Source organism: Anguilla rostrata, chromosome 16 (genome assembly GCF_018555375.3).
Source record: "Anguilla rostrata isolate EN2019 chromosome 16, ASM1855537v3, whole genome shotgun sequence".
NCBI classification, from domain to species: Eukaryota; Metazoa; Chordata; class Actinopteri; order Anguilliformes; family Anguillidae; genus Anguilla; species Anguilla rostrata.
Window position 1 is genome coordinate 27,097,303 of NC_057948.1, and position 14,011 is coordinate 27,111,313.

Sequence of the window (14,011 nt, forward strand, 5' to 3'; positions counted from 1 at the left end):
CCAGTTCTAGTCAAGCTGAACCTGATTCTTTTTTCTCTATGGCCTTAGGTGTGCGTATATAGGCTAAAACTCCTCTGGAAATTTTGTTAAATAATAAGTATGAAAATAATAATGATAAATTGTGCCAAATCAATAATTATACACCTGCTTCAGTTTTGTAAGTTTGTTGTTCACTTATAGCCTACACCCTGAGTAATTATTGCGTAGAGTAGGACGGCATCTGGGTCCAATCTGCAGATCTGCACCCAGAGGATACTGCTAACTGTGGAGCTCCCATGCAAACACAGGGAGAACATGCAAAGATCCTGCCCGTCACAGTTAGACTCAAAGGTTCCTTGTTCCATAATCAGCTTCTCAGACTGCGTGTAACTTACCCCAATATTCTCACAATTGGTAATATTCTGATCTGGAGCACTGACTCTGGATCAGACTACTCTTTTTAACTGTGGATGGGATTAGGCATAAAGCAGGGAAAGCTGATCATGATTCAGTCGTTTGGTATTGAGCCCTGTCTGTTTATAGTCCCCAGAGGACATGTTGAGCCATGGTTCGCAGAGGTGATGGGTTTCAACCCTTGGCACGGTGTCTAACTCCTCCCCTACAAACCCCAAAGCAAAGCAAAGAAAGTGGGGGAGAGAGAAGTATTATCCCCCAGGAACCATCATAAAGATTAATCTGCAATCGTATAAGGCATGGGTTTTTAATTTATAGTTATAATGGATTCTGAGATTTGCAGTGAAGATGTATGGGTCAGATCTCAGGCAGAGGACATGGTATTTCAGTTGCTCTTGAATGCATCTGTATAATTTATTAGGATTTTAAAATATGACACCTTTGTGTCATGTGGGACTGGTCAAGAGTGACCCTGCCTTGGGATATCCCTGCTGGCAAGAGCAGGTTTTCTCTGTGGGGGGTTGTAATTGGAGTACAGCTGCTCAATAAAGCAGCTTTGACCCCCCCACCACTCCCTGTACCCTTACTCATTGGGGTCCTATCAGAGAGGCTAGGCAGTGAGTTGGGATTCCTTTGTTACAAAGATGAATTGCGCAGAGAAGCCAGGCTGCGTGGGATGTTTATGACCGAGCCCTACTGGGTATTATTACCTTGTCTCTCCTGCGCCTGCGGGTCCCACACAGGTGGCCCCAGTGCTCGCCGCACCATGCGACTGTAACAGGGGTGAGGAGTGACACTGCCCTCACCCGCCTGCTGGACCTGCGTGCCCAGGTGCCGATGGGGGCTGGATGTGGGGAGGGCACACGCTTTGAGTGACAGTAAGGGGGGGGGGGGGGAGGTTATTGGAAGCGATTCCTGTCACTATGACAAGAATATGATTGACTGCCCACTGTTGTCCTCCCAAAGCACGGGATTAACAGGGGATGGCTGGCCAATTGTTGAAGTGAAAGACTCATTCTTTGCTTAATTTGCGCTTTTGTTGTTGGATTTGCTGTCCAAAAGCACAAGCCACACACTGACCAATAAACCGATTAACATGGTCCCATGGCTGGAATTATCCCTGTTTGCACATTGTTCCCATTCTTACATGACAACAGTCGGTAACACAAGTTGCATCTGACTGCATTATTGCAAATTCAAACAGCACAATTTATTACTTAAAATAATCATCGCCATGCAGAATTTTAACTATCTTACAGTACTGAAGGACTATCAAGATGTACTGACCAGATAGGAAATCATGGTGGAGAATGCCTGTTTTTGTGTGTGACTTTCTCTGCAGACGCAGGGCTGTTCATAGTGAGAGGGTCTGTAGCACGTCCTCAGCTCACACATTGCAAATCCTTTCCCTTTTTGCGCCAGTCACAAGCTCGTGTGTTCAAAAGAGATAAGGTTTGGCTGGCTGAAAGAACTTTGTCCCTATTGTGCCTTGGTGCTTGGATTCACATTCACTATTGCTTATATTAAGCTGCAATTCAAGGCTACGATGTATATTGTGGTTATTTTTAGTGAGCTGCATAAGGAAATAGCTTTCTAATGAGAAATGCCTCGAGCAGGAACAGGGTGAAAATTACAGTGTGGCCATACCAGTGTTTCCTCTAGTGTGGAATAGCAGTAGGCCACCATTGTGAAAGTTGCATTATCTCCAGAACAAAAGTTACTTTTTCGAAGATTCACTTGATCATATTAGCAGAGGTGTGCTGAGTTGAGTTTTGATTTCTAGTTTGATCTGCTAACATAAACTTTGACACCACATTGCCACCCTGCTCACCAGTTAATTCTGCCTCACCACTGAAGAATGTAATGTAGCAAGGTACAACGGATCATTGCACTACCCGCTCAGGCGCACATTTGATGCTGGTTTTACAAATTGCATCCATAGGCCATCTGATATACTATTTTCAGTCTCCCAGTGAAGCACATGCTCACAAGTGCTTAGAATTCACCTATATCTACCCAGAAATGTAAGAACGGGCTTAAAATCGGTGTAGCGGGAAACCATTATGCGCAGACATGACATTACCTGACTAGGAACAAAAAATGATTGGGGTTAAAATTGAAATTTCCGTTTGTGTTTACCAGTCAGTTTGATCTAGTTCTATGGCCAAAGGTCATTAGTGTCTAGCAAGACTACCAAAGGACTAACTGCTGAACCCGATATTCTGTCATATATCTGAATAGAACTGAGCAGAAGGAGATGGTGAAACAGGGGTATAGGTGGGTATAGGTGGCCTTTTCTATATAGTGTGCGTTTTGTTGTTCGATGCTGTGTCCATGTAGCAGTTGGCAGGGCTGATAATAGAATGGGGGGGGGGGGTGTAGAGGAACTGCTTCAAGTTATGAACATCTGTTACTCAGAGAAACCGCAAGGAAGGAAGGACAGTTTCTTTTTTCTCTGGGCTTATTCAGATCACTTATTTTCACTCCTTGCATTCTTTCCTTTTGTCCTTTCCTCGCTCCATAGCTCCACCCAATGGAGGTTACAAGGAAAGGACACAAGGAAAGGAAGAAAGAATGGAGTAATCAAGGAAAGGTATTTTTAGCAAATGGAATGTCCTTGTTCAGTCAAGCGTCAGTTTGAAGCTACGTCAAATACAGACGTGGCCGATGGGGAGAAGTGGATCTACAGGTGGATCATTTCCACTTCATGTGTTCCGAAAAATGTACTTCTGCCAGGGATGCACTCGTGTATCCTCAATGAAGCATCCTTGGAGCCTCCTTGCTCCCCCAGAAGCATTTAACAGATTGGAATGTCCTTAAAGATGGCGGTCCTCAATCGATTTCTGGGTCAGGTGAGGACCGAGGAGACGAGGTTGGATAAAATGAACAATTGGAATGAGCCCTCTCTCTCTGTCTCTCTCTCTCTCCTTTCTGCTCTCTGACATCCCCCTACCACTTAAACATTTTCAGGTGCATCATCCACTGTCTTCATCATAGTGTGCCTGCTTGCCAGCATCACTTAAGCTAATATTTATGGACCCAAGGCTTCTGTGAAATCCATTCTCTGTTGCTTTTCAAAACTGCATTGCAGTGGTGCTGTGACAGGATTCACTGTGATTCCTGAAAGAAAGTTTGATTGGCCAAAAAGCACACTGTTCTTCCGGTGTATACCATTGTCTACTCTTCCAGCTGCTGAATCAGTGTATGTTTGTGGGCTATATGTAGGAACATATTTTACAAGTCAAGTGTTGTGCAACAACGTAACAGACAGCTATAAAATTGTTCCTAACCACAGAGGATTAGTGTAGGATGAGACAAGCTTTAGGAATGCACGGTGACAACAGACCGATGTCTTTGTTTTGATTCTCTCCCTTTCCTGAGTACTATCTTTCACTGAGTCTCCAAAGTGGGGCCCGAGGCACCCAGTCTACTGCCTCCAGCTCTCCGTTTCTGTGCGCTGCCTTGTTGGTCCACTCTCTGCTGGTCGATGGCTTTTCTGCATTGTGTTTGGATGTGTGCTGCACGCGCGGTGATAAGACAGTGGGAAAGGAGCCAGCCAGGCAGCATCTCCCGGCCACCAGGGTAATCGTCTGCCGCAGCTGCGCCTAAGTCGCCCGACATCTGCTACCGCACAGGAAGTCTCTCTCATGTCTTAGAACGCACAGAAGAGAAAACCGCTTCTCGCAGAGATATTGCGAGAGAGGGAGAGAGAGAGAGAGAGAGAGAGAGAGAGAGAGAGGGAGTGGTGACGAGCTCTCCAGCTCTCCCACAAACTGGTAAACGTCCACCAAAACAATAGCTTTGTTTGCAGGGAGAAGGCCTTCCCTGTAATGTAGAGCAAGTCTGATGGATGGGGCATGCATTTACTAGAGTCGTTCCCTTTTTATCTGAGATTTACAGCAGACGCTTGTGACTAATCCTATTTATAAAACGCATATAACTGAAGTATTCTCTAAGCTCATTACTGTGAAGGAACAGGGAGCTGCTGCTGTTAATTCACTATGTTTGATATTAATGCTAAAATAATGCTACCCTTCTCTGTAATTTCAGTCTGTAAATTGCAGTTGGAAAGATTGTTTTCCATATCCCATCTTCCATCTTCCATTTCAGTTTTTTTTATATTTACCTGACTTTTAGATGTCCAAAATTTCACCTGAGTACAGTATGGATGTCTTCCTGGATTTGCTGTTTGCAATCTTTGGCAGCACATCAACAACATACTCTACACTGACATAGTCAATAAATGGCAAACTGCATTAAGGCTCTTTAAAAAGAAGTTCTGCATGCCTCCCAATTGAATACTCAGAAAAATGCCCTGAACTAAAAAATTCCAGTATCTGTTCCAATGTCAGTACCTGTATCATAAAAAAAACATTCTTTTTTGAATTTATAATAAATAGTATTATGGCACTCAGTATTTTCTTTAATTCAAAACGTGATGGCAGAACTTTTCCATGCCAGTTCTGTCTCTCCACATGCTGACTTTTGCTAGTTGTTGGTCTTGGCTTTTGGCCCTCCGCAGTTAGCCCTAGGTTGTGGAAGCTTAAGCATGTGGTCGTGTTTCACTCTCATTTTGGTCTTCCCTGCTGCTCCACTAAATCAAGGTCCAGAGCCCTGGATGTATCACCCACTGAGGATGCCAGTGCCTCATCCATTATACTAACTTATAAGAACCAAGGCATAACAGTGGAACCCTCCAAACCCCCAACCACACTCAACACATGACACCCCCTCCCCCTCCCGCAGAAGGGAAGTCTGCACTCTATACTCCAACTGCCATTATAAGGAGGAAACCCGTGGCACATCAGCATCTCTCCATTAAACTATTTCTTCCTTTTTCATTCCTTTTCTTTATGGTTGTGCATTTCATACAAACTGTAATATGCAGTGCAGAGGCTCTTCTTGCTGGCGATTTAATTGGTAAGGAGGTGAAAAGTTCTTCATCGTAAAAACCTCAGTTTTCATGCTAACTTTGCCCTCATACAGTGTCTCACTCAGGTTTACTCAAAAGAGATTACGTACCTCTCACGGCCTTCCGGGGGCCTCCAGCAGTCACAGAAGAGATGGTCGAGATTGCTCTGTGCATGGGCCTTTCTTCTAGGATGCTCCTGTGACTGGTTAGCGTGACTGTCGGAATTCCCTGAAGAGACCGGTTGGCCATGGAGCCGGCCTTTCCAAAATCCACCTTCCCCTGTCTTTTGAGATGGACCTCTGTGGCCGCTCTCTCCATTCCCAGTCGGGATAATATCCAAAAGTTCTGGTGTCTGGAGGCTTCAAAACGCCCGTCTGCTTCTTTTCGGGACCAGTCCTGTCTTCTCTCAGCAGGTCAGAAAAAGGACGAAGGAGGCTCAAGCCTTCTTTCTGCACAGATTTCCATCCTGAACAATGCTGATGATCTCATTCTGAATTCTCACAGCACTGCTGAGCCCCGGAAAATTCCTCCTTCCACTGTTAGAGTTGGCCTTGAGTTGGCAGGTTCACCACAGAACCACTGACATCACTGCGGTCGGGGCTCGCCAGCTCTGATGATTATAACATGAGCCCAAGGAAGGCTAGAGCACACGCGCCTGAGAGAAAATGAGAGGGAATTTTTTCGCCCCTTTATCCTTGCTTACCTTTATCAGTCCTCTGTTCTCTTAATTTGCATTTTGCTCCGGTATACGGCGTTCTCTAGCTGTTCTCTGCATTCTTCATGACACATGAGATGGGTAGATATTCCTGTAGTAACAGCAGCGGCAGCCTGGAATGAGAAGCACCTCCTGTCTGAGCACTCTAGTCTCTCTTCTCTCTCTCTCTCTCTCTCTCTCTCTCTCTCTCCTTTTTTTTCTCTCTCTCTCACAACTCCCTCTCAGAAGTCACTCAGTGTTCATGAGATGAGTCGAATATGTGGTGCGGCAGAGCTTTCCCCGGCAGTGAAGGTAGCCTGTGGCTCCACACTCCAGGAGCCAGGAGCGAGGTGTCTACCTGAGCCTTCCTGTAGGAGCAGCAGCAGTGGCGTCCCCACGTGCTGAGGCAGTGGAGTGGGTTTGAGTGCGCGAGCGTGCGCCCTTGCCCTCGTGTCAGAGGGGCGTGGAAGGCGCTGCCGGGCCCAGGGGGGGGAAGGTAAACAGTGCTGCGCGCTGGCGATAGTACGCAGACGTGAGGTCCGCGTCTCCGTTCCGGGCTTCCTCTGTCAGGAACCAGCTGTGTGGGGGCGGCTGCTCCCGTCCAAACGCTTCCTTCCAGCCTCCTTTCCCCCACCCGCCCAGAGCCCCGCTGCCCTGGCTTTGACTGAGCTCAGGAGCCTCTCCTTCTGTCTCACCAGCAACTGCTGCCTGTAGTTTTTCAGAGGGTCTGTTCACTTCCCTGCCTTCACACCTCTCTGCTCTCTTCTCGACAGCCTCAGGGCACAAGGCACTTCCTTTGGAATGGCTTTGCCGAAACATCAGGCAGGTTGCTGGTCTATGTCTGTGCAAAATATGATGAAGGATGCCATATATTATTTTCTGACATGTTGGACTTTATTCTCTGCCTGTTCAGTGTCCCCCCGATATCCATGATTGCTGACTGTCTGATACACTAGCCCTCTTGTGTAACATAAGCGCGAGACCCTGGTGTGAGACCCGACCCGGGCTTCACCCGGGTTCAGAGCGCACCAGCAGTGTGAGAAAGTTAGACCGGGGGAAAAGGATGCAGCTGTGATTGTCCACCCTACAGGCTAAGGCAGAAGTGAGAGAGGAGAGAGTGTGTTGAGGAAGTGGAACGTAGCCCTTAACCTCCGCACCTGCCCTCCCCCCCCCCCGTCCCCTGTCCGTCCATCCAACGTGCGTACACACACATCTGTGTCTCTCTCAGAATGAAACTCTCACACAGATGGCAGTCAGTAGAGTGTATGTGAGAGCATTGGGGTGGGGATTGTGGTCGCTTGTGCTATACAGTTGGGAATTTTCCAGTTACAATAGGGTCCCCTGATAACTGAAACATTTATAGCATTTGTAATATTTTTTTGAAAGTCTCCAATGACATCGGGGGCTTTCCACACTTCAGAACAAGGTTAAAAAACTACCATAAGAGGATTAAAATATCACTGCAAAGCATATTTCTGATGGACAGGTATAACTGGTGCAATTTATGTTGTGACATTTCTGTTGGTGAGGGTAGCTTAGATTTTCTACCTACTCTGGCTCCATAAACAAAGTTGTGTAAGGCATTGTAAATTACACTGAAAGAGTGTAAAGAGAAAGAGAATCCATAAAGACAATAGAGGATGAAATAAACCAGTGGAACTATAATTGACAAGGTGAGATGGTCTTAGGCTGTTGATTCAACAAACTGAATGGAAGCTGGATAGTTATATCTGAAGTCAGTCAAATGTTGGCAATTTTAAACACAGCAAAACAAAACCAATACCAATCTTTAACAAGTTTGCTGTGGTCCAATGGGGTATGTGTTTGTGTTGAGTTAGGTCTCTTAAGGGGCTAAACTAGCCTCCTGGTTAGCTTAGGCCCTTATTGAGAGTAATGGTTTTCTCGTCCCTATGACCACCACTGGCATCATATGCAGGCGCTGGCAGTTCTATGTGCTCCACACGAGAGATCACAGAGTAATAACATGTCATGTATGATGTGCCTGGGGTTCAGCGAGAGATGGATCTGTGGGATTAGTGTGCGGAACAGTGCAGGCTGGTGCTTCCCGGACGCTGGCAGGTATTAAATGAGGTTGGGAGGAGTGAGATAATGATTCCCACATAATCACTTTAGCCCAGTTCTGGTGCTTGGCGCTATCGTAGCAACACTATGACCTGCAGTAGTTTTTCACGGAGATAAAGTCAGAGTGGCTCGGTGGTGGAACCGGGCAGAGGGAGGGACGTTGAGTGAGCGGTTAGCTTGGCCTTATCTTCGCCAGCGGTTGCTGCTCTCAGCAATGACTGAGCCAACAGACACCGCGGTGTTGGGGAGTTGCAGAACTACATTTAAAGGAACTACAAGTTTAACTACATTTCCCAGTCAACTGTGGTAGCCAAACTACTGCAAAAAAACAATTTGGCCATCCAGATTATTTTTCCTAAGCAGTAGTCATGGATGAGAAGTCGGAGTGTGCAGTACCATAGCCATACCTGAGTTATTTAGTATTGCAAGACACCTTTGGTTTGCGTTTTAATAAACAAAATGTGTCATTTTGGGAGTGTGATTCTTGGTGCAATTCAGGTAAATTAATGAACTATTTTAGGTTTTAGCTGGTGTTAAGTGTGGCTAGTTAGCTAGTCGTTTGTTATTAAAACTGAACAATGTAAGTTCATGAGAACTCATCTTGATCAATTCTCCCCTGAAATAAATTTGAAAAAATGTGTAGCTAAATGAACTGCTAACTCATGAATGCATTTTTATGTTATTTACAGTGGGTCTGAGCATAAGAACAATAGGTGTTAACCAACGTCTGGCATGGCCCATAGATGACTTAATTTGTGTTTTTTTAATGAAGTAGTGTTGTTTAATACCTCTTAAAAGCAGCTTTAGTTTAGTTTTCTACTCTTCTCTTATGGGTAGCTGTACTGTAGCTTAACTGCTTCCAGTACCGAGAAACTTGATGCTCAGTTAGTTACATTTTAGTAGCTTCCCCAACACTGTGTCAGACAGAGTCTTCTAGGTTAACAGTAACTTAAGCACAGGATCAATAAAAAGAAAATGATGGAATTTATCATTTAAAATAAAAGAGAAGAAAAAAAAATCTCCACTCCTTTGGAAACTTTTGTCACTTCTATTTTCACTTTGTTTATATCATTTAGGAAGATATTTTTTTTAACAGTTGTGTGGGTAATGTTGGAATTTCTCTCTGAAATGCCACTTATCCTTTAAGCAAAAACTACAAAGGAGAGAGGAACAGTTTTTAACTTTTTTAAAAGGAGCAACTGAAAGTGAGAGAAGGTCTAACAAGCCCCATTGTTGAAAAAAGAATGGAGAAGCCAAATGCAAAGAGGTCCAACCGACCACCTGGAGACTTTGGAACAGGCAAAACACTAAGCCTCTAACAGTCTTTTGATGTCCTTTTCCTGCTTTTAATTAAATTACTGCATGCAGGACCACAACAAACCCTGCCAGACCCTGAATTTGCTACACTCACTTCAGCTGCATTCTGGGAATTGTCCTTTTATATAATTTCATTTTCATATAATTTTCCAGGGCTCAAGTGAACTACTTAATTTAAAATGGTTCATCTTTCCTACTGGTAAAAAGCTGAATGTACACATCTGGTTGTTCTGCCGAGAGTCCTTGACTTAAGTATCTACCGTGTGCACATATTTTCTCTGATTAAATTACAAATATAATAGAGTTATGTGATCTTTAATATAGCATTAGATACTGTCAAATACTGTGTGAGGTACGGAAAAGGATATTGACTCCTATTTCACAGACTGTGGACAAACTGCATGGGTTTTGGCCTGGTAATATCAGTACTTTGAAGGAACCTCAGGACTTCCTTAAATACCCCCCAAAAGCAGCAGCTGGGACTCCTGTTCTCATCTTCCCAGTATTTTGTGCACACCTGCTTGGCACAGACAGTCTCTGCAAACCTCCAGATCTTAACCGAACTCTATAAGTTAAACCGTCCCCATCTGTCACTGCGCTGCCTCACGCAGATGCAAGCCGGGGCCTTCAGAACAGGCTTGGCGCGCGTTCAAAAACTGTCAGATTGCACCTGCTAAATTAAGTATGCTCTCTCTCTCTCTCTCTCTCTCACACACACCTCTCACACACACACACACACACACACACACACATACCCACATACACATACCAGTGCACATGCAAGCCCATCAGCAAACACAGTGTGTACATTTCACAATCACATAGAAAAACATGCATCAATATATGCATGCCGTGTATGCACACGCTTCCCTTATCAGACGGAACAGCTGCCGGTGCTCATCTCACTTTATGTATTCCACACTGCTGCCATCGCTGTAAGACGCGCTACATGTACACTGTTCCAGGCTAATTGCCATCAGCAAAAAAAAATAAAAAATTAAAATTCAGTCTGCTTATATGTGTGGTATGTTGAAATTTTACACTTTGATGTCTTTCTTCCTCCTCTGAACGGGGGGGGGGCGCCCAGTTCTGTGGCGCCTGGTGTTTTGGGGAAAACGTGTAGCGCTGCGCAGAGGAGTGAGCTGAGGTGACGCGCGGCGGAGGGTAATAGAAAAGCCCGCTGTTTTTGGGGCGCGCCCGTGTGCACATTCCCCCACCGGCTCCCCAGCGCACGCACCCACGCTCTGGAAGCGCACGCAGTGGCCGCTCTCCTCTAAGTAGGTGCCACCCTGAATAGGAAACAGATGGAGAGGAAGGTGCCCCGTCGCGCGGTTCCCCTGCAGCTGCGCCGGGCCCCGGTGACAGGATGTGATGACAGCTACTCGGTGGGGACGCGGGCGGGACGCGCGGACGGGAGGGACGGCCCGAGAGCCCGGGGCGCTCGTGAGCAGGCCCGGAGAGAGAGAGAGCCACCGAATCAGGCAGGAAACTTAACCCTTCCTGCAGGCCTGGGCCTACAGCACTGCCCCCTGAGGGGGTGAGCGGTACTGTAAGCAGAACACACCATTTCTAGTTCAGGCTATGAGGGGGACATGTCAGTTGCCAAAACGTGTTTAAAACACATTTATAGTGTGGAAATTATTCATCTACAGGTTGAGTTTGAGTACAAATTAATATATTTTGCATGTCAAAGTGTCTAATTTAGTTAATCTGGTTCTATTTTTCCTGTATTTCCTCTGACTTTGCAGCATGCAGTGTGTTGGGTCACATTATGCTTATCAGAGAGAGAGAGTCAGGGTTTTGTGGGTACTGCACCGTGAGACTGGTGAGTGACTGAAGGTGTACTGTGTTTTTAAAGTGCGTGCTCGCTTGCTTTTTTTAAAGCACTGTAAAGCATGCATGCTCACGCAAGCACACACGCTCACGCGCATGAACACACACATGCGCGCACACACACACTCACACACACACACACACACACACACTTCTTCTTCTGCCTCCCACCATTTAGCCTGTACATGCTCTCAGTAGCTAATGAGGGTGCCCTAGAAGAAAAAGCGTCATTGTCGTTATATTCTGGGTCCTACAATTGGAGCCTTAACCAGAACTCCAGACTGCTCTCTTTATATAACCAGTCGTAGTGTCACCCATGCAGAGAAATATGTTTGTCTAGGGGAGAGTAACCCCAGTGCTAATCCACTGTGTGCTATTTAAGTGCCTGTGGACAGGGAGGACACAATGCCCCGTTCGCAGCGAGAAAATGCACTCTCAGAATTTAACTGCTGCCAATTAGCTCAATAGGTTTCACAGTATATTGTGCACTGGGACCATAAATTATTCATGAGCAGGAGACACTCCAGAAAGGTCGTTGCGGAAAAAAAAAAAAAAAACAGACAGACACCTGTTTTTATTTCGGTGAAAGTTGGAAATAGATTACAGTCTCCTCGCAACCATCTCCAGCTCTTTCATGCAAACGACTATAATGCAGGTAATTCTTTTTAAGCGAAGTGAGTTCTACGGATACTATAAGCACAATAGAATGGACTATGTGCACCATTTTTCATTCGTTCATTGAAATGTACATAATGCATATTGAGGCCTGTTTGTGCTGTGAGTTAATTGGTTGTTTATAATGTAGGTTGCCTTGCTCAGGGGTGGCAAATATTTATTTATTTATTTAGGATCCCCATTAGCAATACACAGTGTGCAGCTAATCTTCCTGGGGTCTGAACATAAGTAGAGCCCTGCGTACTGTATGTAGAATATTGTGATACTGTTTAACATGTGAGAAGGCAGCTTGCTTGTGTATACATATGAACATGTGCTGTTGTAACGCCCATGGTCCTCAGCCCCTATTTCATTGATATTCCACACAATTCTTTGCAACACGTTGCTGGTTTAATCACACTGAAGTGGCTGAAAAGGCCCTTCATTAATCTGTTTTGCACAAGTCAATTCCATCCATCCCATCCACAAAAATCAATGAGCTGTCTTTAATCATCTAGACCCTTAGAAGTGACATCAATATTGAAATGAGAAAGAGAAACCAAAGGCCACCTAATCATATTGATTCTTGATTGAGGTACAACGAAGGAACGCAATCTATGAGTTTGTAAGGGGAATATAACCTTTCGCTAATAACATCAAGGCGGAGTCAAGGAAGTCAATTTTATTGACACCGATGACACACACAAGCAATACTTTTAGAAAAGTGGCTCAATCATTTATGTGGTTGACCTCTATAGAACATTATACCAGGCAGATTGCCTTTCTCCAGTCAGTAAAAAGTGCAACTTTTTAACTTAATAATTACAGGTTCATTCAGGGTGAACCGATGGGGATATAGAAGTGTTGGAAGAAGTGGATGCTTTAAGTAGTTTCACACTTCTCTCTTCTCTCTCTTTCACTCAGTGGGAATGCATCCAAACAGCCTTGTGCAATTCCAGCCCCAGTCACTCTGACTCGTTGATTTAATTGGGTGAATAAAAATCATATGAATGAATGAATTAGCATGCATGAACCTCCTATATGTGTGTGTGAGTGTGTGTGTGCGAGCGTATGTGCGTTCGTACGTACCTGTGCGCGTATGCATGCGTGTGTGCGTGTATGTGTTTGTGTGTGTGTATGCGCATTTGCGTGTGGGTGTGGGTGTGTGTGTATGTGTGTGTATGCATGAGTTTGAGTGTGTGTGTGTGTGTGCATGCATTTGTGTGTGTGCGTTTGAGTGTGGCTGTGTGTGTGTGTGTGTGTGTGCGTTTGCATGTGTGTGTATGTGTGTATGTGCATGCGTTTGTGTGTGTGCGTTTGAGTGTGGCTGTGTGTGTGTGTGTGTGTGTGTGTGCATGAGTTTGAGTATGTGTGTGCGTGTGTGTGTGCGTTTGCATGTGCGTGTATGTGTGTATGTGCATGCGTTTGTGTGTGTGTGCGTGTGTGTGCCTGACATACACTCGGGAAGAACAGCCTGCTGCAGACTGAACACGATGGAGGACGTGGAGCAGTGTGCTCTCATTGGCCCAATGCTCACAAACAGGGCCGCCCGTTTCAGAGGCCTCTGCTTCCCATTGGCTAAAGCTGCTGTGCCCCACCTGTTCGTCAGGGGCCACACACTGTGATTACAGATTAGACACTGCTCTCACCGGCCAGCCCTGAGGTGCAGACTGAAAGTATAGTTTAAATGGGAAGGGCAGGTGCGCCGGACTCGGGTTCTGCAGCTGTGCTCTTGAGCGAGATTAGTCTGTACGGACAGTTCTGCTGGGTTTCCGGATGTGGGTGAACCACAGGAGCTGGGCATGCTGGCTAACAGGGGGTGTGTGGTGCGCTAGGCACAGAGGCGTGAGGGGGGGACGCTTGCTGTGGCCCCCCCACATGTGCGCCGTGTTCTGTGTTTGGACGTCAGACTCCTGTGCCGGTGTGAGGAACCCCAGGACCCCTTCCCTCCCGGCGGGGGGTGTGCGGCGGGGGGGGGGTGTGGGGGGTGGGGTGTGCCGACCCCCTCCATCCCAAAGCGGACCATTGGGGGGCAGTCAGCGCACCTGATGCCCGGTTGCCCGGCTGCCCTGCTCAGACGCGTCCGCGGCTGGTGGAGCCGGAGCGCCCCGCGCGTCTCTCCGGGC

The 14,011-nt window shown here is 46.2% G+C and overlaps 1 protein-coding gene and 1 long non-coding RNA gene across 8 annotated transcripts in view; one reads left to right on the forward strand and one right to left on the reverse strand.

The window, feature by feature from the left end:
* The window catches only part of LOC135242757 (protein CBFA2T3-like), a 46,287-nt gene extending 39,871 nt beyond the window's left edge, over positions 1 to 6,416 (reverse strand). For 6 of the 7 annotated variants that reach the window (XR_010326452.1, XM_064314020.1, XM_064314022.1 and 3 more), the window contains exon 1: positions 5,416 to 6,416. Coding sequence is in view for 6 of the 7 variants with exons in the window: in XM_064314020.1 (XP_064170090.1) it covers positions 5,416 to 5,623 (208 nt within the window). In the remaining variant the exon portion in view is untranslated. The remainder of the gene's footprint in view (positions 1 to 5,415) is intronic. The other variant, XM_064314018.1, reaches the window with a different exon arrangement.
* The window catches only part of LOC135242758 (uncharacterized), a 76,947-nt gene that overhangs the window by 41,076 nt on the left and 21,860 nt on the right, over positions 1 to 14,011 (forward strand). The gene's annotated exons all lie outside the window — the stretch shown is intronic.